This window comes from Schistocerca cancellata, chromosome 3, assembly GCF_023864275.1.
Source record: "Schistocerca cancellata isolate TAMUIC-IGC-003103 chromosome 3, iqSchCanc2.1, whole genome shotgun sequence".
Lineage (NCBI taxonomy): Eukaryota > Metazoa > Arthropoda > Insecta > Orthoptera > Acrididae > Schistocerca > Schistocerca cancellata.
Window position 1 is genome coordinate 121,291,297 of NC_064628.1, and position 24,744 is coordinate 121,316,040.

Genomic DNA, 24,744 nt, shown 5'->3' on the forward strand with positions numbered 1-24,744 from the left:
ATCAATGGCAACTTGGTCTATTTGATTTACAGTTCTCCCATCTGGTGACACCCAGGTTCCTTTATGTATGTTTTTCCGCTGGAAGTTTGTGCTGGAGATGAACAACCCTAATGATGTAGCGAAGCTGATGAACCTAACCCCGTTGTCATGGCTTAGGTTGTGTAGACTGTGCCTTCCTGTTGTGTCTTGGAATATTTGTTCTTTCCCAACCTTGGCATTCATATCACCAAGGAGGAGCCTCAGGTGTCCATTTGGTATAGCGTCCATCACTGCCTGTAGTTGTGCATAGCACTCGTCTTTCACTTCACACTCGCTCTACTCCGTGGGAGCATGACAGTTCACAAAAGTCGCCTTAATATGCTTTACGTCCAGTGTTAGAACAGATATTCTTGGGTTGACTGAAAAGAATTCTGAAACATTAGTGGCCAACGTCTTACTGGCGCAGAAACCAGTGCCTAACAGATGACCTCGTTCACAGGCTCTATACAGAATTGTACAGTTTCAACATCATGCTCCCAGCATCGCCCCACCGGATTTCTTGCAGTGAAACTAGGTCTAGTTCGTACCTCTGAATTTCCTTGACCACACTGATTGCAGCTCCTGTCTTGTACAGACTCCTTACATTCCACGTTCCAAATCGTATACCGTTTGTTTGCCATTGACGTCGTCTATTTTTGTCAGTAATGTTCCGAGGCTTACTTGTAGTCTTGAAAGCATGTTTAATTTTTTACGAAGAGAGGGTGCTGGAGTCCCGTCCAACCTGCGGTGTTACCCTCACAGCTTACAGGACTACTGGCTTTTCTTAAGGGGTGGGCTCCCCTCAGGAGTTGGGTTATAAGTAGGAATAAGAAAATTGGAAAGACGCCCTCGGGCCTCGAAACCTAATACCGTTGCGGTCGAAAAAGCAAGAGTTGGCCAAGGGAGGCCGACAGGGAAGGAGAAAGAAGGAGTCTGACACAAGTAAGTGGAAGCAATGTCAGACTCAGCTCGGGTGCCGGCCGGAGTGGCCGAGTGGTTCTAGGCGCTACAGTCTGGAGCCGTGCGACCGCTACGGTCGCAGGTTCGAATCCTGCCTCAGGCATGGATGTGTGTGATGTCCTTAGGTTAGTTAGGTTTAAGTAGTTCTAAGTTATAGGGGACTGATGACCTCAGCAGTTAAGTCCCATAGTGCTCAGAGCCATTTGAACCATTCAGCTCAGGTCGCCACCGGCGTACTTTTAGCGGAAGTCCCCTGGGGGACTTAAACAGTGCATTAGAAATTTCATGATGATGCTCAAAACACGGTTTTATAGCTAAGAGCATATCTATGTGCTGGTCGTATGCAATCACAATCTGATTTTCACAACCGAGTCTAAAATTCTGCTGGTTAGGTCTTAATACTAGAAGAACTGAGGGACCCTTTTCGACCCTTTCATTTGTTTTCTGTGAAAATCGTAAACTGGACTGGCTTGATATTTTGTGCTTTTTCATCAGTTACATGAGACATTTACCAACATTTTTTCGAGTTTCCTACTTTTTTTTGAGGTTATAAAATATGAAGCTTACTACCTAGAAGGAGGGCAGGGCCAATTTCGCCGCTCTCACATTTCTCTGTGTTTTTAGACTATGTCTTTGCAATCATGCATATGAAAACACACCAACTGTTGTCCCTTTTTTGTTAAAATATGCAACAACAATGTCATTCAATCCAGCGCTGGTTGTTGGTTAGTTGAAGCAAGGTTTTTCAGTTATTGTGTGTTATGACTGAACGTAATACTCGTCCCCGCAATCACGAGTTATGAATACAGGAAGCGTCCAACAGACGCTGAAATACTACAAGAACTGAGGAAAGGTAAGAATTTGAGTTTTCTGACAGCGAGCGGAACAATGAAGAAAGTGTCATAGGACCGGAGTCTGCAGATGAAGAAAGTGATTCGTGCAACGAAAGAGTTGATATAAACACGGTCAAAGATACTTTTCCGCCAAGTTTATGGAAAAATTAAGCTTCTCCATCCAGTATGCCTTCTGATGTTTCAAGTTCTAGCTCTGTAAAATTAACAACCCGGACAAAGTGGCTTCCCCGCGAAGTCAGTCAAAATCTGATAGTAGGCACTGTGTGGGAAATTGTACCAGTGGGTTCTAATGCAGGTCAGAAATATTTTTGCTCTTCGTGTACAGTTTTGGTTTGTAAAATTACAATAAAGGCTAATACAATTAAAAGCTTTTATAGTAAATAGTAGTCATAATAACTTAGTGTGCTGTTGTGTAACGAAATAGGATATCATACAATATAAGAACTGATGTACTCATCTAATATCAGTACATTATACATTATAAAAATACAGTCATTTGTTTCAATTCGCCTGCCAAGTCATAACATTTTGCGGGACAGCCTAGGACCAATCTCATATTCTAAAAGGAAAATTCAAAGTGGGGAATTTCTTAATGTTTGGTGGCTAGTTTTCAGTGCTTCCATGATGCGCTGCATTAGCGCTGCACTGAAGCTGAGGGTCGTCTTCGACTACAGGACGATTTCTGGACAGTAGATATTGAAGGATTGTATGCTTTTGTCTCCATAATAACACATACGGAATGGATTCCCATACACTGGTGCTGATCCTCCTCGACCACATGACCAAGGCGTAGCTGAAAATGTCCTTCTTAGGCTTATGGAACCATACGCACGCAAAAGTTTGAATGTCACTACTGACAATTACTTTAATTCACTAAACCTTGCAAACCATCGAAGACAGCATCCACGACTTTAGTAGGTACCCTGGACCATAATCGGAGGGAGGTGCCTCCTACTGCAAAGACAGTACAAACAATCACTCCACTCGACTGTTGTGTATAAAAATGATGATGTGACAATCCCAACAGTTTATCAAAGGAAAATAAATAATAATGTTTGTTAGTGAGTTCACTTCACTCTCATGTATGTCTGTCCGAAAGTCAGAGGAAGACTCCTCAAACAGTTCAATTTTACAATGAAACAAAATTTGGGGTGGACATCGTGGATCAAATGGCAAGGACTCCATAAAAGTCGGTACAAGACGTTGGACAGTGCACGTGTTTTATAACGTTCTTGATTTGGCTCCCATAAATTCCTAGGAATTGTATAAGGAAGTGACTGGTAAGCGACTTAGCAGGCGGAAGTATATTTTTGATTTGTGCGAAGAGCTTCGAGCACAGTAAGTATCAGTAAGATATAGAGAGCCGGACAGCCGGCCATGGTGACCGAGAGGTTCTATGCGCTTCAGTCCGGAACCACGCGACTGCTACGGTCGCAGGTTCGAATCCTACCTCGGGCATGGATGTGTGTGATGTCCTTAAGTTAGTTAGGTTTAGGTAGTCCTAAGTTCTAGGGGACTGATGACCTCAGATGTTAAGTCCCATAGTGCTCAGATCCATTTGAACCATTTGAGAGCCGGACCAGGCTCGTGCAGACACTAAAGACGCGCCACATGCAAAGGAAATCATGCTACTGTTGTTCAGGGTATGAGCAAGCATTATGTGGTAAATATGAGTATCACACATCCTTGTGAGTTGAAGTCGACTCTTCTGAGTATCGTCCTATTGGATGTGTGCCAGAAATCTGGGATTGTTGTTGCAATTTGTTCCTTATTTTTAGTCCTTGAGAGGTCTCACAGACGTTCCATAGTGTTTGCGTGTCGTGTTTTTGTTGAACGTTACCATTTCACCATGGTGAGGAAAGGTAGATCTTCCATGTAACGTTTTCTATGCGATACACCTTAGTGATTTCTCAGATGAAACTTTGGTGACAGTGATAATGACCCTGATTTCGAGAACTTAGTGAATACGATACTAATTCGGAGAAGAAGACTGAAAGTGACCAAGATGTGACAGATGATGATGGAGAAGCGTATGTCTTTGGTAAGAACAGAAAGATGTTTTCGATGGAGAAAACAGAAGCCGCTAAGTAACGTAAGAACAAAGCAACTCAACGTTGCATCGCAGCTGCCTGGACTGCAACAGATTCCAAAAAGCCTCGTTGTAAACTTGCTGTTTTGGAGATTACAAGCCTCAAATACAGAAATAATTTTTTGAAAAACGAATAACACCGATCTTTTATTGTCCTTGTTTGAAGTGGGAAACAAGCTGTCCGTTCAACAGGGTGCTGTTCCGATTTGTTTGGAAAATTGTAGGAGGGTCTGCGTGAAATGCATGCTGACTATAATCAAAATTTTATTCAGGGCCTCAGGAGAATACATAAGGCTGTCTTCTTGATTTTTAAAATAAAAATTTGGCGAAATTTCTCGCTTGGTAGAATTATGGGGTGGAATAATCGCTCTAAGGCTGAAACGATGAATAGTAAACTCAAAGCTGATTCCAAACACAATTTGTCATAGATGAAATGTTTTTCAATACAGTTAAGTTCCGAATCTGTAATATTATCTCTCTGATGATAATCTTCGAGTGACTAGAGAGGTAACTATGTGCTGTTATTTTAGTAATACTTAAAATAATTTTTTTATGTTTTAGTTTTCAAAGTGTTTTAAATTCTACATTGTTTAATAAACGCAAATTTCCATAAAGCCTGTTTCCAAAAAATGTAACGAGTAACTGGAAGTCATAAAAATATATATTCACCAAAACAATGGTTTTATTGACATAAAATAAAAAGACGATCTGGGAGACCCCTCCATAGTAATTGTGTTCCTGCCAACATCTGTAGTAGCTAAGAGTCTCCAGCGCAGAGTGCCAGATAAAGATTTTACTAAGGTTGCGTACAATAAAAAATTGAAAACCCAAAATCGTTTTTGCATGGGAGTACCGAAGGCAAAGCCTAACAACCAAAATCAAAGAAAAAGCTTAACATCAACCACTATCTTATCAAAGCGAAGCATAAAGCGCTAAACGTGAACACCTTATTGAGACCGGAGGGCAATTGTTCCGCTCCTTCACCCAGAAAGTTCAACAGAAGTGAAAATAACAATGTGGCGTTAATGGAAATGCCGTGTGATTACGGCCTCCGCCTGGTGCAAGTCTTTCTAGTTGACGCCACTTTGGCGACTTGCGTGTCGATGGGGCTGAAATGATGCTGATAAGTCCCTGCGCGGAGAAAATTTCCGAACCCACTGGGAATCGAACCCGGCTCGTTAGGTATGACATTGCGTCGCGCTAACAACTTTTTTTTCGTTATGGTTCGTTGTATTTCGTCGTAGCGGACGTCACATGACATTCTTTGAAGTTCGTTGTTGATCTTGTCACTCAGTTATTTTTATTGCAGAGGCCAGCCAGCTCTCTGACCTTACACGCTGAGCTACCGTGCCGGCGTCCACTCAGCTACCAGGGGCGGACACAATGTGGCTGAAGTAACCGTTTTAACAATGTAGCGGTATTGCTACTTGAGTTTCAATAACCAGTGCCAAAGCCGTCTGCAGGTTTATCGAATCATGATTTTAATTTTCATCATAGCAGCATACAAGTAAATCACCTTGATCTCGGTGCAAGTTTAAATCTCTTGCGTCTCGTACAGTTCCTTTGTACTGGTAATAAGTCACTTTATGTCCCTCAACACTTTATTTTGTTCGGGAGTCAAAATCCATAGAGCTTTTATGAATGACAACATATATTTTCCAAAAGAAAAAAAAGGTCTCTTCAAAATATAGGACTACACTGTCGTCAATCTTCATAAAAAAAAATCAGTTACATTAAGGAGAACAGAAAGTAAATTGCTTATTGGTACATAAAAACTGCAAAGGAGCGCTCCTCCAGTCATTTAAAATATATTTTATACAAGTAACAAGTGATTTCCAAGCATTCTTTAACTAACTTGAATGGGTAGCATCTTAATTACAATCCAGTTTCGCGACTGTAATGTTCGTTCGGTTGTGATTTCCAGTTGATTTAGAATTTGTCGAGTAACTTCTATGATTTGAGACGTGCTCTGATCATACTACAAAGCTACTTCCTTCCTGAGCACGTGTTCCACAACCTGCTGGTAGGAGAGCTACCGGAAATAAGGCTCTTAGCTTAGGCTATACGAACAATAGGAAAGAATTCAGGGCGCGACGTACCGCAGCAAAATAATGTACAACAGTCCTCATTCGAATACAAACTGTTCGGAAAATGAGAGGGAGTGAAAGAAGGTGTGCTCTCCGTTGATCTACAAGTTTAACTTTCACTTCATTTCGCTCTAGAGATGACAATAACACACTTGGATTAACCACAAACTGTTTATTCGTACACTGCGCGTAGTCGAAATTCATATAAAATATAAACTAGACTTTCGGAACTGTGCACCACAACATGGCCTAGATACTGTATGTCTGCTGCGACCTTGCTGTGACGTTAGAAAGTTCCGTTGCAACAGCTGATCGAGAATGTCGTAGGCTTTTGGCTGCGTTTAATAACGGGACATCGTGTTGTAATGGTGGAGTGGGGTATCTATTGTTTTACTTTTTTCACAAGTAAGTAATATTTATTGAAAAAATCCTTAACGACTTGCGTCGCTGTGTAAGCTGCTCGTCTGCTACTCACGCATTGAAATCTCCAACAAAGCGTAGGTAGCAGCACTTGGCAAGCGTAGAAACAATAACCAGCACGTCTTGCTTCGAAGAATGTAACTGCTAAGCTGTTTATTCGTAGAAAAGAATAACAGATTTGACTTTTTACGCTTTGTGTCCGGTTCACTTATTTTAAGTACTATCGTAAATACCAGAGCAAAATGTACCCATGTGATGGCACTAAGTATACTTGAGCTGTGCCTTAAATTTCTGTGCCTGCTGCAGTATATTCTGTCGGCACGAACGCTTTAGCAAAGTAGATCCACCCAAATCAACAACCCTGATATTCGAGGAAAAATTGCCTAATTACACTTGTAACACGAATAAATAAATAGACTAAGCACATTGATAAGAGGAACAAATAATTTTTTACTGATGGACTCATAGAGAGGACGTTCTCCCATATTTAAACTTATTTGTGTTTGACATTAAAAGAAACCAGATACCCTAATCATTCCACAGATGTGTAGCGAGGAAATAATTCCTAAGGAAGTGACACACACACATACACACACACACACACACACACACACCACACACCAAAAACCTGATTTACTAATTTTCCTTTCACAGACCCTAATTTAGATAGTGCTCAAAGATGTGGAAAAAGTCCAGAATTATATGTATTAGTTTACATAATTAAAAAGTTTAGGCTAACAACAAACATGAAAGTGCCTGTTTACAGGAGAGATAATGTGTACATATGCTATTGCAGCCAAGCTATGCCAAAATGAGAATAGTTTACAGGGATGGATTAAGCAGATCACATTATTACACTGCTTCTGTCCCAAAGTCAGGTATTCATTAATTTATCATTTCTGTGGTTTCCACCAAGAAGTAAAACCTTAAGGGATGTTAATGAGTCAAGGTATACATTGAAAAAACACAAATTGAGGAAACTTACTCAGTATACTACACCATTAGTAAAATACGCATGTTCTAATGCTATTCATATGAGTCAAGTGGAAAATTCGATACTAGTTGTCGGCTTTGACATGTGACATAATGTTAATGGCTGCTCTGACATGACCTTTCAGGTTGTTTTTTTTTCCCACAGTTTGGTTGTTAGTCCATGAAATCAATGAATGTGAAAGCAAAAGAATCTGGTTGTGGTGGTAGAGTGATCTGTGGCTTAGCCCAAGGCCTAGGTTAGGTTGGAATGTGACATTATGGATGTGTTTTGGTGGAGCAAACAAATGTAAAAGCAAAAAACCTAGTTGTGACAGACTTTATCATGCAGCTTTACACCTACTTACTGCCTTGAAGCCAACATAATTGCTAAATCCCTAAGTCTAGATATACACATAATTTGAAGAAAGAAGTAGCTAATAATGTATGTTTTAATTTTATTTTGAACTGGTTGAGATTCCCAGTTCCTTATTTTGCTAGGTAGGGGTTTATTTATAACTATCCACCAGTGCATAACATCACTATGAACTCTTGAGAAGGAGACAAAGTCGAAATGGAAATTGTTTTTTGTGATTGTAAACATCACAGTTCAGCTTAAACCATTTTTTGTCATTAACAAAAATCATTAAGATGCAAACGCATAAGCAAGTGAGTGTAAGTGTTCCAATACCCTTAAAAAGGATTACGCCTATGCAAAATGTAATACTGCCTATACAATATTCCTATTGGCTGCTTCTGCTGAATAAACACTTTATGTGCACTGCCCAAGAAGATAATTCCAAAGGGCAACAGGGAATGAATAAGCCATCATAATGGGAGGTGCTTCTAAGGACAAAACATGGTCTACTGAGTTTCTTGATTAACCTGTTATCCAGCTGGAGCCAAAGTAATTTTACACAGGGTATTTCATTTAGATTTTTGGCATAGGGATCTGGCGACCCAATCTGGCGACCACTGACTGCAGTCACCCACATGAGAATTTGTGGGAAAACCATACGTAAATGGGTAAGAGGAAATGTCTTGCCTACACCATGACTACCGGGCATATACTGTTCAATTGAACAATGGGGAAGGTACCCCATCAAAACACTCTCCATTGGCCTAATAACCAAATGTATAGGTAAAAGTGGTTCGGAGAAGGAAGAGAAGCCCTGGCTGCACTGATGCTTCAAAGCACGTGAGAGTTGAAGACAAAGAAGAAAAAGTTTTCATTTAGTGTATGGTCAGTAATCATAACTTCTGGTGCTAGAAAGACATTTTTTATTGTTTAAGATAGCATAATATGAATCATTGTGAGATTACCAGTAAGACTTAAACTTTTAACTGAGAACCAGTTTTAAGCCTTTTCAGCTATCATCTAAGTTTTATCTGCTGAAGTTGTATGTGGATTCTTGTGCCACCTGCAAAGGGCAGTGGATTATTATGTATGTAAGCTAAGAACAATAGTGGTCCTAGTACTGAACCATATCAGATGCCTCATTTTGAGCTTATCGGACAAAATTCTAACTAGACATCTTTGTAAAAGTGTACACAGGTTGCTTTGGAGTACTACAGATAATGTAGAAACTGTACCAGGTAATTGTGTGACACTCCACATCTGACACAAGCCATGACAGTGAAGTTTTATGTATGTGCCAGTCTGGAATCAATGCAGTAAGATCGGTTGACCTGGAAACATAACAGAATGCCAAAAATGGAGCTATCTTGTTTGGACTTGCTCGTGACCACACAATGAGTGAAGCTGCCTGGTTTGTTGTTGTCTCAACACAAACTGTAAATTGTTCAACATGACTACAAGGAATGGTGTATGACTGACAGCCATATAACATGGAGTAAGCACAGTGGTCATTAAAAGCTCCTAACGAACAAGTACTAGAGAAGAGTGTTACTGCTTGTCAATGAAAATTAGTTTCAAAATTATAGGAACTGCTGCTTTCAGTGAATGCAGTGCAACCTCAACTATTGCCAACTGAACAGTATGGAGGCAACTGTAAGCAGTTGACATTTGGAGGTGGATACCTTACAGAACGCCATTGCTCGCAGTGGCACATAAAGCTACATGCCTTCAATGTGCTATACAACACACAAACTTGACAGTAGCGAAATTGAGGCATGTAGTGTAGTGTAACAAGTTGTGATTTTGCCTCTGTTTCTGAAGATGCAAGAAGTCAAGTATGACAATGGGCCAGTGAGTTGTTTTAACTAGCTGTTTGTAAAGAGTGTAATACAGGCAGAGAGTAGTTCTGTAATGTTAGGGGGATTTGTTTTGTACCCTGACCTGGGCCCACTCATTCAAGTTACCAAGAATGTGCACCCAGATGTTTATTTCAACATTCTGTCTGTGACCAAATGCTGCCCTTTCTTCGACGTTTTCATGGTGAGTATGCTGTGGACACTCCCATCTTCCAAGGTGACAACAGTGGTGTTCACAAGGCTGCATACATTCTGGTTTTAACAAACTTCAGGCACCCAAATACACTTCAGCTAGCCTGTGAAATTGCATAGAAAATGTCTAGAATTATTTGGAATTGTGTCCAATGTGGCAATCAGATGCTCTGCAGTTTGATAGCTCTGCCAGATCTAATCACCAACGAGTGGCTTCAATTGGATATGTCATACCTGAACAAACTAGTGAACCCTCTTCCATGCCAAAATGACACCATTATCAAGTCTAGAAGTGGTGTTATGTGGTTTTAGCATGGTGTTTGCTAGGGTGATCAATAAGATTCCTTTGTTTTCTATAATGAAGGTAAGACTTCACCCATGCAAGAGGAATGCCATTAATGTTGTAGCAGTTTAGTTGGCCAAGTTGAATTTCATGACCCACGCGATCAAAGACCTGACCAAGTACTAGAGTGTATCTACATCTACATCTACATGACTACTCTGCAATTCACATTTAAGTGCTTGGCAGAGGGTTCATCGAACCACAATCATACTATCTCTCTACCATTCCACTCCCAAACAGCGCGTGGGAAAAACGAACACCTAAACCTTTCTGTTCGAGCTCTTATTTCACTTATTTTATTTTGATGATCATTCCTACATATGTAGGTTGGGCTCAACAAAATATTTTGGCATTTGGAAGAGAAAGTTGGTGACTGACATTTCGTAAATAGATCTCGCCGCGACGAAAAACGTCTTTGCTTTAATGACTTCCATCCCAACTCGCATATCATATCTGCCGCACTCTCTCCCCTATTATGTGATAATACAAAACGAGCTGCCCTTTTTTGCACCCTTTCGATGTCCTCCATCAATCCCACCTGGTAAGGATCCCACACCACGCAGCAATATTCTAACAGAGGACGAACGAGTGTAGTGTAAGCTGTCTCTTTAGTGGACTTGTTGCATCTTCTAAGTGTCCTGCCAATGAAACGCAACCTTTGGCTCGCCTTCCCCACAATATTATCTATGTGGTCTTTCCAACTGAAGTTGTTCTTAATTTTAACACCCAGGTACTTAGTTGAATTGACAGCCTTGAGAATTGTACTATTTATTGAGTAATCGAATTCCAACGGATTTCTTTTGGAACTCATGTGGATCACCTCACACTTTTCGTTATTTAGCGTCAACTGCCACCTGCCACACCATATAACAATCTTTTCTAAATCACTTTTCAACTGATACTGATCTTCAGATGACCTTACTAGATGGTAAATTACAGCATCATCTGCGAACAACCTAAGAGAACTGCTCAGATTGTCACCCAGGTCATTTATATAGATCAGGAACAGCAGAGGTCCCAGCATGCTTCCCTGGGGAACACCTGATATCGTTTCAGTTTTACTCGATGATTTGCCATCTATTACTATGAACTGCGATGTTCCTGACAGGAAATCATGAATCCAGTCGCACAACTGAGACGATACCCCATAGGCCTGCAGCTTGATTAGATGTCACTTGTGAGGAACGGTGTCAAAAGCTTTCCAGAAATCCAGAAACACGGAATCAACCTGAAATATGTTACAGGATATAGTTAATGATACATTACTGGCCATTAAAATTGCAAGACCAGAGATAATAACAAAATTTTACTTATTTCACATATACAGTGTAGTAGGAAGAAGATATAATTAAATTTGCGGGTGATCTGCTGGAAGACAGGGTGTGAATTTTGTATAGAACAGTCTAGCTGCAGCAGTGACAATAATTTGGTCAGGCATTAACTCGAACTGAGGTTGGGTTATAAATATGGGTATGTCATTCCATGCTGCTTCAACCAGAATTGGTCTGTTGTAGTGGCTGGCACCAGCACACTATTCTCTGCTGCAGCATCAAGGGAAACTGCAATAATGATGACAGTACATGATTCTACAAATATTGCTGCACTGATGTATGGACATTTGACTTGCGGCAAAGAAGCCAATTTCCTGACTCGCTGTATGATCTTGTACAGCTGAGCGAACAATATGTCCATCTTCTTAGGCACTAGTCGCACAGGGCCACTCTGATCCCCTGTGGTTTGAGTATTGTTCTCCTGAACCATCAATTCAAAGTAACATGACAGTTAGGCGGTGGTGAACTACACGTGCAGCAGTGTCCAGAACAATAAACCACAACCCTTAAAGACACTGATCGAGCAGCCTTCAAATTCTGTCATATGCTGGTAGATGTTTCTTTTTCTTACATAAGACAAAACACTATACTGTCACAAACAACTGTATATTCAAATGTGATTTCTGAATGAGAAAACCACCCTATAGACTTCCCTTATATACAGAATGTACAGGGCATCACTTCTGTCTACTATGGGTGGTGGCACTGAAATGCTAATCATTTATGTGTTCGAGCATGTAGTACACTTCTAGGCTCCTCCATATTACTTTATAAGTAACTAAACATTTCGTAGTTGTTGGCAGATTATTGAAAACAGGCAGTCATCTGTGTGGACCAAAATAAATGACTAAGTCAATGGGAATAGCATTGTTCTTATTCTAAGTATGGATTCTGTAAACAAAGCTGATGATTTGAAAGAGACAAATTGTGAAATAGAAGAAGTATTAATTCAAGACACTTGAAATGTTGTCACAGTTTCTTTCTATCACTAGTTGATACTGTTGAATACGGTAAGCTAAGGTGCTGGTACTTAAGATAAACATGAGTTTGAGTACATATTTATGTATAAATTTAAAAATATCAATATTATCAAGCACTCATACAAAGTGTTTTGATTTTTAGGTAACTGGATCTGCAGATGTCCTGCAGTGCCTTCATGTAAAACTTGCTATTACATACAGGCTAGAAAAATGTATAGAACAAACCTTTAAATAATAATAATAAGAAGAAGAAGAAGAAGAAGAAGAAAGTTGATGAGTGGGTGCCAAGTTGAACTGTAATTTTGAATTTCTCGTTGCAATACAGGTCCTCTTGTAATTGGCTAGATAAGTCGGTTATCAAGTTGGAGGAGAGCCAGGTTGTACTACATCCATTGTGATCATCCCTCTGTGGAGTTATAATCTTCAGGTTGCAGACAGCTTTGCATCAGCACTACTTTGATATTGCCATATGATCATGGACATGCTTTTACATGAAGGAGGAAGATAAAAAAAGAAACCTCATGTTCAGACCTCACAGACCATGCTATTGCATACTCTGCCTCATAAGTCATTGGGTACTGGTATGAAGAGATATGTTCTTAGCATCCCGCTCTTCTGGCCATTAATATCAACTTACCCAAACTGGAACCACAACTTTTCCAAGTACAGTAGTTCCATTGTTGGCCTCATGATGCTGAGTGTACCCCATTCCAGTCTTCTCACCAACGCCAAATCCTTTACATTACCAGGAATTGAATAATGTCCTCCAAATAGCAGTAATAATTAAATACCCTGGATGATAGTAATAATGTAGCAATGGAAATGTTAATTTTGAGTTGACAAAAATACAATACTATGAATGGGTCACCAATTTCTCCTTCTGAAATTAAGAGGTTCCTGTCTGTTCGGAAAATTTAGAAAGCTCTGGAAAGATAGACATCCTGTGACTATCTGACCACCACAGCGTTAGATAACTTACATATAAAAGATTACACTTCAGGAGCTTACTCATGCAGAACTAATAGGGGAAAGAGGAGTTGTTACATATATCAAGATGGAATACAAGTTCAAAAACATTGATACAAGTAGATATTGTAGTGATCAGTACATAGAGGTGTATACTTGTGAATTTATACTGAAAAAAGTTCACTTTTAATTGTAAATGTGTATAGATCCCCACTGGGAATCTGAGCTATTTATGAGATATCTGGATTTCTTACCGTGCTATCCATCAGACAGCAGCTAGCGGTTAATAGCGTGCAGTGAATTCAGTATAAATTTTGTAAAGGATTCTGATGGGAAAAATGATCTGGAAATCTTGTTCTGATCCTCCAGTTTGATCTCAGTAATTAACTTTCCAGCACAGATGGAGAAAGACACAAGGACTCTAATTTGTAATGTTTTCTTTGTTGAAACTCAAACCAAGAAAATAACTGTTTATCCTGTAGAAAATGCCCTCTGATCATGATGCACTGTTTGTGCCTTACAGTTTGGATACTTCTCACTGCAAATCAATTAGAATAATTAAAGACTCCTGGACAAATGTTTTTAAGAACAGTGTACAAGTGAATATCCGACATGAAATTTATAATGAACCAAATGTGAACATAAAATTTAATGTATTCCATGATAAATTTATGTCATTATTTCAAAACACCATTTCCACATAAATTAATTAGAAAGGACGTTAAACAGCCATGAAAACAAGCATGGATCAATCGATGGATTACAGTACTGTAGAAGCCCGATGTACTGCGATCCAGTATACTGTGGATTCAGATATGACACTACATAAAATATGTTACCCAAAATAAACTATCATTTACGAATGATTTTTGCACTCTCAGTGTAATTTTTTAAAAAAGGAAAAAACCTTTGTACAATCTGCATGTAGGCTTTCTACAGTATAATTTATTACTGTAACCTCCGAGCTCTTTAAAAAAATAACCAAAATAGATGGGTGTAAACTAAACCTTTATTTTGTCGTATCGACATATGATTGTTGTTGGACAGAAGCTTTGAATACATATCTCACAGTTAACATTGTGACACAGTCAACAAAGTAACTCTGCAACAGCACTTGGGAATAAACGAAATGAACACAACCATCATGTGGGTCATGTATTATTCATTCATTCATTGTCTAGATTTCTGTGTACTTGTTACAAGATCAAAAAACAGAAAGCTTATTCTGGGGGTGATAAACTAAAAATTATTGATTGGTACAAAATTGTGAAACTAAAGTAATTTTATCACATGAATGTGGTGTACCTGAAGAAACAACTGGGATGGGTAAAAGAAGAGAAAAGACTTACAAGCTTTGTAAACACAGTTGAAAGTGATCTAGAAATGGAGAAAAGGGGATTAAAATAGAAAAAAACAATGATCTCAACAAATGTGTTTATAGGTGGTTAGGTGGTGAAGTGAAGGTGTGCCACTTCTGAGACCAGTTATTACAGTTATTAAACCCTAAGCTGAAAAAATTCAGTTTGATTTACATGCCAGCAAAGATTTTATAGTTCCAACAGATGGTTTTCAAAATGGAGATGTCACAATGAAATTCACAAAATGACCATTGAAGCAGAAATGAGATCCAGTGACAGTGAATCTGATTCACAGTTTCCTGAAATTCTACACAAAGAAATGGTAGATAAAAATTTAAATCATCATCAAGTGTATGATTGTGATGAAATGGCACTTTATTCTCGATTGCTTCCAACCAGAACTCTTGATACAAAAAGATCGAGAAGTAAGATGGGTTTAAAAATGAATAAAGACAGAATAACCTTCCTATTTGTCACAAATAAATCAGGTAGCCATAAGCTGAAAACTATTTGTGGAAGTAAAAGTAAAAGCCTGTTTCAAGCATGTAAATGGTCATCATTACAAATCATTTACAGGGATTCAAAGAATGCTTGGATGTAAATAATCTTCCATTTAATATACAACAAGAAGAATTAGTTCTTTTTATGAATGATGTTATTATTGTAATCAATCCAAAAATAAATACAGTAATAGGAGAAATGGTAAATGATGTTCTTAAAACTACCTTTGACTGGTTTTTTCAAATGGTCTCACTCTCAGTTTCAAATAGACACAATATTCAGTTCTGCACTCCTAGAGGTACTACATTAGTGATAACAAACAATGGAAAATCCAGGATGGACTGTAACAATATGTTATTATTGTAATCAATCCAAAAATAAATACAGTAATAGGAGAAATGGTAAATGATGTTCTTAAAACTACCTTTGACTGGTTTTTTCAAATGGTCTCACTCTCAGTTTCAAATAGACACAATATTCAGTTCTGCACTCCTAGAGGTACTACATTAGTGATAACAAACAATGGAAAATCCAGGATGGACTGTAACAATATGTTATTATTGTAATCAATCCAAAAATAAATACAGTAATAGGAGAAATGGTAAATGATGTTCTTAAAACTACCTTTGACTGGTTTTTTCAAATGGTCTCACTCTCAGTTTCAAATAGACACAATATTCAGTTCTGCACTCCTAGAGGTACTACATTAGTGATAACAAACAATGGAAAATCCAGGATGGACTGTAACAATATGTTATTATTGTAATCAATCCAAAAATAAATACAGTAATAGGAGAAATGGTAAATGATGTTCTTAAAACTACCTTTGACTGGTTTTTTCAAATGGTCTCACTCTCAGTTTCAAATAGACACAATATTCAGTTCTGCACTCCTAGAGGTACTACATTAGTGATAACAAACAATGGAAAATCCAGGATGGACTGTAACAATATGTTATTATTGTAATCAATCCAAAAATAAATACAGTAATAGGAGAAATGGTAAATGATGTTCTTAAAACTACCTTTGACTGGTTTTTTCAAATGGTCTCACTCTCAGTTTCAAATAGACACAATATTCAGTTCTGCACTCCTAGAGGTACTACATTAGTGATAACAAACAATGGAAAATCCAGGATGGACTGTAACAATATGTTATTATTGTAATCAATCCAAAAATAAATACAGTAATAGGAGAAATGGTAAATGATGTTCTTAAAACTACCTTTGACTGGTTTTTTCAAATGGTCTCACTCTCAGTTTCAAATAGACACAATATTCAGTTCTGCACTCCTAGAGGTACTACATTAGTGATAACAAACAATGGAAAATCCAGGATGGACTGTAACAATATGTTATTATTGTAATCAATCCAAAAATAAATACAGTAATAGGAGAAATGGTAAATGATGTTCTTAAAACTACCTTTGACTGGTTTTTTCAAATGGTCTCACTCTCAGTTTCAAATAGACACAATATTCAGTTCTGCACTCCTAGAGGTACTACATTAGTGATAACAAACAATGGAAAATCCAGGATGGACTGTAACAATATTATGAGAAGAAAAGTTGCTACTCATCATACAGCAGAGATGCTGAGTCGCAGATAGGCACAACAAAAGGATTTTCACAATTAAAGCTTTCAGTCATTGTCCTTCGTCAACAATAGACACACATATGCGCGCACGCACACACACACACACACACACACACACACACACACATGACTGCAGCAATGTGGTTTCAGTTGCCTGAGACTGCAGTCATGTGTGTGAGTTGCGTTTGTGTGTGTGTGTGTGTGTGTGTGTGTCTATTGTTGGTGAAGGCCAATGTCCGTCCCCGGTGGCTGAGTGGTCAGCACGACAGAATATCAATCCTAAGGGCCTGGGTTCAATTACCGGCTGGGTTGGAGATTTTTTTCCACTCACGGACTGGGTGTTTTGTTGTCCTAAGAATCATCATTTCATCCCCTCTAACGCGCAAGTCGCCAAAGTGGCATCAAATCGAAAGACCTGCACCCGGCGAACGGTCTACCTGATGGGAGGCCCTAGTCACACGACATTTATTTTATGAAGGCCAATGGCCAAAAGCTTTAATTGTGAAAGTATTTTTGTTGTGCCGATCACCAGCTCAGCATCTCCGCTATATGGTAACAACTTTCCTTCCCATAACATTGTTACACTAGTGATAAGTGTAACACATAATGAGGAAATAATAAATAGGGTGAACAAATTAAAAGTTCCACTTTCTGGTCACAGACGAGATAACTGGGCCTGACTGACTACCGTGTCATCCTCTGCCATGCAAAGACTTGTGGTCAGCACACTGCTGTCCCAGCTATTGTCAGATTTCTTGATCTTAGAAGTACCACTAATTGGTCAAGTAGTTCCTCAGATGGCCTCATGGGGCCATGCGCACCCAGTATCAGTCCTCCAACCAAGGAAAAAGTCTTTGGCAGTGACGGGAATCAAACTTGGATATCCCACATGGCAGTCAATCACACTGACCACTTAGCTGTTTAGAGGCAGACACTAAATAAGGTGGAAACTTCAAAAATTTTAGGTGGCCATACTGAGAAGAATTTAAACTAGGAAAAGTACATTTTGGAATTCCACAAACAACTTAGTTGAGCGACATTTGCAATTCAAGGCACGGAAAATCTTGGGGAGTGACAATCAATTACATGAATTTTGTGATGTGTGAAAATTGTTGTAGATGATCAGTATGTAGCCATATTTACATATGAATGTGAATGTAAAGTGACTCGTTCCACATCATTATGAATAATCATACAAATGATCCACAGACCATGGAACTAACTAACCAGCTTAGTTTTGTTGATGACATGGTTTTGTACTGATTGCCTGTAGTGCAGGTAAACTTCAATATTGAGTTTAAGAACTTAGGAGAACAAGTTTGAAGATATGCAGACTGAAAGAATGTGTTCATTGAAGAGAAAATTGTACAGATTTGCAATGAAATCATAGAATCATTGACAAGTACTTTTTTGTGTGACTGTGGTGTACAGGGGGGGGGGGGGGGGGGGGGATAGTTGAAGATAATTCCTTTGATCAATCTAATGACATCACTATAAACAAGATATCCCATTAATTATAGAAAAGTGACACACTTAACTCATAGCTGTCTACAACCGTAACCAGTTCACAATAGTTCTGTTGGAGTTGGTATTCTCAGGCCTTCTTCTGAAATTTGGACTGACTCACCCAGCCAGTTATAGGGGAACCTACAGTTTTACATGGAATCCAAACCATGATGCACATGACATTTTTCTCATTAACAAATAACTGGCAGGGGTGAAAGAATCTGCAAGTGCTAGAAAAAATTCTGGGGTCTTTTTATTTATAGCCTTGGACTTTTCCATGGAGCTACACAGCCACTAAACCACTGATACATTTTTTGAAAAATAGTTTTTGATTATTTGTGCAAACAGAAACTTTCATCTATATAAAATTTAGAAAGCACAGACTATCTGCTTATAATCTGTTGATTATTGTCAAAGTGGCAAACTAGTTTCAAGTTTTTAATAATAGACTTCAATTCAAGTAAAACATCATTATTGTATTTGTGCTGTTTTGTTAGTATTGATTTTGTTCTGTGGAGTTTTCCACACTGTAATATGTATGAAGAGGGGAAGATCTAATAATTATTAGAGCTTTTGCTTCTCAAAACAGGTTTGCAGTGTTAACTATCTGCTTTGTAACATTTTTTCTTTTAGTTTTAGGATGCTGTGGTGGTCTAGAACTGACTGCCTACATATCACAAGGTGGACTACATGGCCACATAACTTTTCGGAAGTATCATGCAGACAACAGAAAAATTCATGTCCACACATCACTCCAGACTGTCAATGAAGTTTCCAAATGGTCTTGGAGAATACATAAATTTCCAGTTTATTATAGTACACTACAGGATCGGTGCAATGATGAGAAACTTGGGCCAGTGTAAGTTAGTATTTTCTGTTATATAATGCATTGTTTAGAGTAAAATAGAAAGTTCATATTTGTATTTTTGACTGATTCATCTCCTCTCCTTGCCAGTCCTTCCTCATTCTTTTATGTACAGCTTCCAAAGAAAGATGCTCTGTTCCAGAATGATGAACAGCTGATGTGTGCTTTTAGGTGTTTAGGCCTGCTGCAGGCATGAATCTACCTCTGTCATCTAAAGAGGGGCAAAAATAAGATTTATTATTGTGTCTATTAAAAGTAGAAGGGAATGTCAATTCTCCTTTTCAAGCCAGAGGGCAAATCTGTTTTTTTCTCTATTGTAGAAGAAGTGAAAACTTGTGATCATTTAGTATTGATAACTAATTTCCCTGGTTAAGTAACTCAAGATAGTAATACTCTGACATAAGAAATCTTAATTTGTATCTTTAAACCATGAGAAGTCTGTGCTTGTCTTAGTAGCTGTCATAGTATTGAATTTACTGGTTGTGCCAGGAAACCGTGAGGATGAATGCCTTGAAGTGGGTGTGTAGTATTCTAGTCTTGACAACTTAGAAGATGATAGATGTAAATAAATATAATCAATAGGAACAATAAAAGATTAAAAACAAATAAATAAATTAAGAAAATGCAATTGCTACACACTTGGGTATACATAGATTTGAGAATTGCTGGGCATGCAGTAAAGACGATGTAGCATGGTGTAGTTACAATATGTGTAGATGTATTTATAGTTGTATCTGGTATCAAACCTTGAGTTCTTCCAAGGCTGCCAGTAATAGCTCCATTAATGTAAGCTGGAAGTTATTCACTTAGAGCTGTACTTAAATTCCTGTAGTTTTGTATTTATTTGACTATATCTTTAACATTCTATTTTGTTTCTACATTAATAGTAATAGTAATGAAAGGGATAGATTGGTACTCACTGTAAATATGGCACATTGATTTGAAAACAAAGTGAAAAGACTGTTACACAGTGAGCTTTTGGCCAAAGCCTTGTTCAGAAAAGAAAGAAAATTCACACACATGTTCTCTGATAGGCCTCAGAGGCCGGACCAACTGTGAAAGCAGCCATTTCATATACCAGCTCTGCTGCAATCATTGCACAGCTTTTTAAACTTATATAACTACAAACCAGCTGTCCACCAGGATGAATGCAAAGTGGACCACCCTGTGGCAGAACAGGCAGCTGCACATTGTTGTTGTTGTTGTGGTCTTCAGTCCTGAGACTGGTTTGATGCAGCTCTCCATGTTACTCTATACTGTGCAAGCTTCTTCATTTCCCAGTACCTACTGCAGCCTACATCCTTCTGAATCTGCTTGGTGTATTCATCTCTTGGTCTCCCTCTACGATCTATACCCTCCACGCTGCCCTCCAATACTAAATTGGTGATCCCTTGATGCCTCAGAACATGTCCTACCAACCGATCCCTTCTTCTAGTCAAGTTGTGCCACAAACTTTTCTTCTCCACAATCCTATTCAACACCTCCTCATTAGTTATGTGATCTACCCATCTAATCTTCAGCATTCTTCTGTAGCACCACATTTCAAAAGCTTCTATTCTCTTCTTGTCTAAACTATTTATCGTCCATGTTTCACTTCCATACATGGCTACACTCCATACAAATACTTTCAGAAACGACTTCCTAACACTTAAATCAATACTCAATGTTAACAAATTTCTCTTCTTCAAAAACGCTTTCCTTCCCATTGCCAGTCTACATTTTATATCCTCTCTACTTCAACCATCATCAGTTATTTTGCTCCCCAAATAACAAAACTCCTTTACTACTTTAAGTGTCTCATTTCCTAATCTAATACCCTTAACATCACCCGACTTAATTTGACTACATTCCATTATCCTCGTTTTGCTTTTGTTGATGTTCATCTTATATCCTCCCTTCAAGACACCATCCATTCCGTTCAACTGCTCTTCCAAGTCCTTTGCTGTCTCTGACAGAATTACAATTTCATCGGCAAACCTCAAAGTTTTTATTTCTTCTCTGTGGATTTCAATACCTAATCTGAATTTTTCTTTTGTTTCCTTCACTGCTTGCTCAATATACAGATTGAATAACATCGGGGAGACGCTACAACCCTGTCTCATTCCCTACCCAACCACTGCTTCCCTTTCACGCCCCTCGACTCTTATAACTGCCATTTGGTTTCTATACAAACTGTAAATAGCCTTTTGCTCCCTACATTTTACCCCTGCCACCTTCAGAATTTGAAAGAGAGTATTCCAGTCAACATTGTCAAAAGCTTTCTCTAAGTCTACAAATGCTAGAAACGTAGGTTTGCCTTTCCTTAATCTAGCTTCTAAGACAAGCCGTAGGGTCAGTATTGCCTCACGTGTTCCAATATTTCTACGGAATCCAAACTGATCTTCCCCAAGGTTAGCTTCTACTAGTTTTTCCATTCATCTGTAAAGAATTCGCGTTAGTATTTTGCAGCCGTGACTTATTAAACTGATAGTTCGGTAATTTTCCCATCTGTCAACACATGCTTTCTTTGGGATTGGGATTATTATATTCTTCTTGAAGTCTGAGGGTATTTCGCCTGTCTCATATATCTTGCTCACCAGATGGTAGAGTTGCGTCAGGACTGGCCCTCCCAAAGCCGTCAGTAATTCCAATGGAATGTTGTCTACTCCTGGGGCCTTTTTTCGACTCAGGTCTTTCAGTGCTCTGTCGAACTCTTCACGCAGTATCATATCTCCCATTTCATCTTCATCTACATCCTCTTCCATTTCCATAATATTGTCCTCAAGTACATTGCCCTTGTATATATCCTCTATATACTCCTTCCACCTTTCTGCTTTCGCTTCTTTGCTTAGAACTGGGTTTCCATCTGAGATCTTGATATTCATACAAGTGGTTCTCTTTTCTCCAAAGGTCTCTTTAATTTTCCTGTAGGCAGTATCTATCTTACCCCTAGTGAGATAAGCCTCTACATCCTTAAATTTATCCTCTAGCCATCCCTGCTTAGCCATTTTGCACTTCCTGTTGATCTCATTTTTGAGACGTTTGTATTCCTTTGTGCCTGCTTCATTTACTGCATTTTTATATTTTCTCCTTTCATCAATTAAATTCAGTATTTCTTCTGTTACCCAAGGATTTCTACTAGCCCTCGTCTTTTTACCTACTTGATCCTCTGCTGCCTTCACTATTTCATCCCTCAAAGCTACCCATTCTTCTTCTACTGTATTTCTTTCCCCCATTCCTGCAATTTGTTCCCTTACGCTCTGCCTGAAATTCTGTACAACCTCTGGTTTAGTCAGTTTATCCAGGTCCCATCTCCTTAAATTCCAACCTTTTTGCAATTTCTTCAGTTTTAATCTACAGTTCATAACCAATAGATTGTGGTCAGAGTCCACATCTGCACCTGGAAATGTCTTACAATTTAAAACCTGGTTCCTAAATCTCTGTCTTACCATTATATTATCTATCTGATACCTTTTAGTATCTCCAGGGTTCTTCCATGTATATGACCTTCTTTCATGATTCTTGAACCAAGTGTTAGCTATGATTAAGTTATGCTCTGCACAAAATTCTATCGGGCGGCTTCCTCTTTCATTTCTTACCCCCAATCCATATTCACCTACTATGTTTCCTTCTCTCCTTTTTCCTACTACCGAATTCCAGTCACCCATGACTATTAAATTTCCGTCTCCCTTCACTATCTGAATAATTTCTTTTATTTCATCATACATTTCTTCAATTTCTTGGTCATCTGCAGAGCTAGTTGGCATATAAACTCGTACTACTGTAGTAGGCGTGGGCTTCGTGTCTATCTTGGCCACAATAATGCGTTCACTATGCTGTTTGTAGTAGCTTACCCGCATTCCTATTTTTTTATTCATGATTAAACCTACTCCTGCATTACCCCTATTTGACTTTGTATTTACAACCCTGTATTCGCCTGACCAAAAGTCTTGTTCCTCCTGCCACCGAACTTCACTAATTCCCACTATATCTAACTTTAACCTATCCATTTCACTTTTTAAATTTTCTAACCTACCTGCCCGATTAAGGGATCTCACATTCCACGCTCCGATCCGTAGAATGCCAGTTTTCTTTCTCCTGATAATGACATCCCCTTGAGTAGTCCCCGCCCGGAGATACGAATTGGGGACTATTTTACCTCTGGAATATTTTACCCAAGAGGATGCCATCATCATTAACCATACAGTAAAGCTGCATGCCCTCGCGAAAAATTACGGCTGTAGTTTCCCCTTGCTTTCAACCGTTTGCAGTACCAGCACAGCAAGGCCGTTTTGGTTAGTGTTACAAGGCCAGATCAGTCAATCATCCAGACTGTTGCCCCTGCAACTATTGAAAAAGCTGCTGCCCCTCTTCGGGAACCATGCAAGTGTCTGGCCTCTCAACAGATACCCCTCCGTTGTGGTTGCACCTACGGTACGGCTATCTGTATCGCTGAGGCACGCAAGCCTCCCCACCAACGGCAAGGTCCATGGTTCATGGGGGGGGGGGGGGGGCAGCTGCACATAACATTTTTGATTTCAATGGCTGCTTCATAACCCAAGCCATCTGAATTTTCCCCTCCACTACCAGATTTTCTGAACTGTGCAGATGGGAATTATCCATACAACACATTCTCTGGTCCCAGAAATATCGTGGCCTCAACTTACAATAACCTACTGTCTCCACATTTTGTACCTGACAGTTTCCATGTCCTTTGTCCTATCACCTACTCCCAATTAACATCCCCTCATGCTAATTGTGCATTGCCCTCTACCAACACACCCACCAGTCTTTTCCTATCTCTACTTCTCTCCTTTTCTGGGCTTTCATTGACAGTAATTGCTATTAACATTATTTTATAACTAAATGTGTAATATAAAGCACTGTAAATGTATGACATGTTTAGAGTTTCGCGATAACAGATTTAAGGTTCATGCCAAAAAGTTGAAATGAATTGAAGAAGCTAATCATACTGCAGGTCAGATCCACTCAGAGGAAACATTTGATACTAGTTGGAGGCGTAAAATATTTGGTCAACTCCACTGTTGAGAATCTCTATCTCTGTCAATTTCTTTGTATCTAAACAGTTGTTAAGAAATTGCATTGGCTTTGATCTGATAGACCTTTGTGAATAACAGAATATTGTCTCTTAGGGATTCATTGTAAGTGTAACACACCAACAGCAGTTAGATTAGATTAGATTAGATTAGATTAATACTAGTTCCATGGATCATGAATACGATATTTCGTAATGATGTGGAACGAGTCAAATTTTCCAATACAAGACATAATTAAGTTAATTTAACAACATACTTAAGTTAATCTAACAACTTTTTCATTTTTGTGTTTTTTTATTTTTATTTTTTTTATTAATATTTTTTGTTTTTTTGTTGTTGTTTTTTTTTTTAATTTATATCTAAAAATTCCTCTATGGAGTAGAAGGAGTTGTCATTCAGAAATTCTTTTAATTTCTTCTTAAATACTTGTTGGTTATCTGTCAGACTTTTGATACTATTT

At 38.7% G+C, this 24,744-nt stretch overlaps 1 protein-coding gene across 1 annotated transcript in view; it reads left to right on the forward strand.

The window, feature by feature from the left end:
* The first annotated feature begins 6,213 nt into the window (after positions 1-6,213).
* Positions 6,214-24,744, forward strand: part of LOC126177144 (uncharacterized) — a 219,088-nt gene continuing 200,557 nt past the window's right edge. Inside the window, exons 1-2 of the mRNA XM_049924416.1 lie at positions 6,214-6,413; positions 19,017-19,242. Coding sequence (XP_049780373.1) covers positions 6,374-6,413; positions 19,017-19,242 — 266 coding nt within the window. The 5' untranslated portion in view covers positions 6,214-6,373. The remainder of the gene's footprint in view (positions 6,414-19,016; positions 19,243-24,744) is intronic.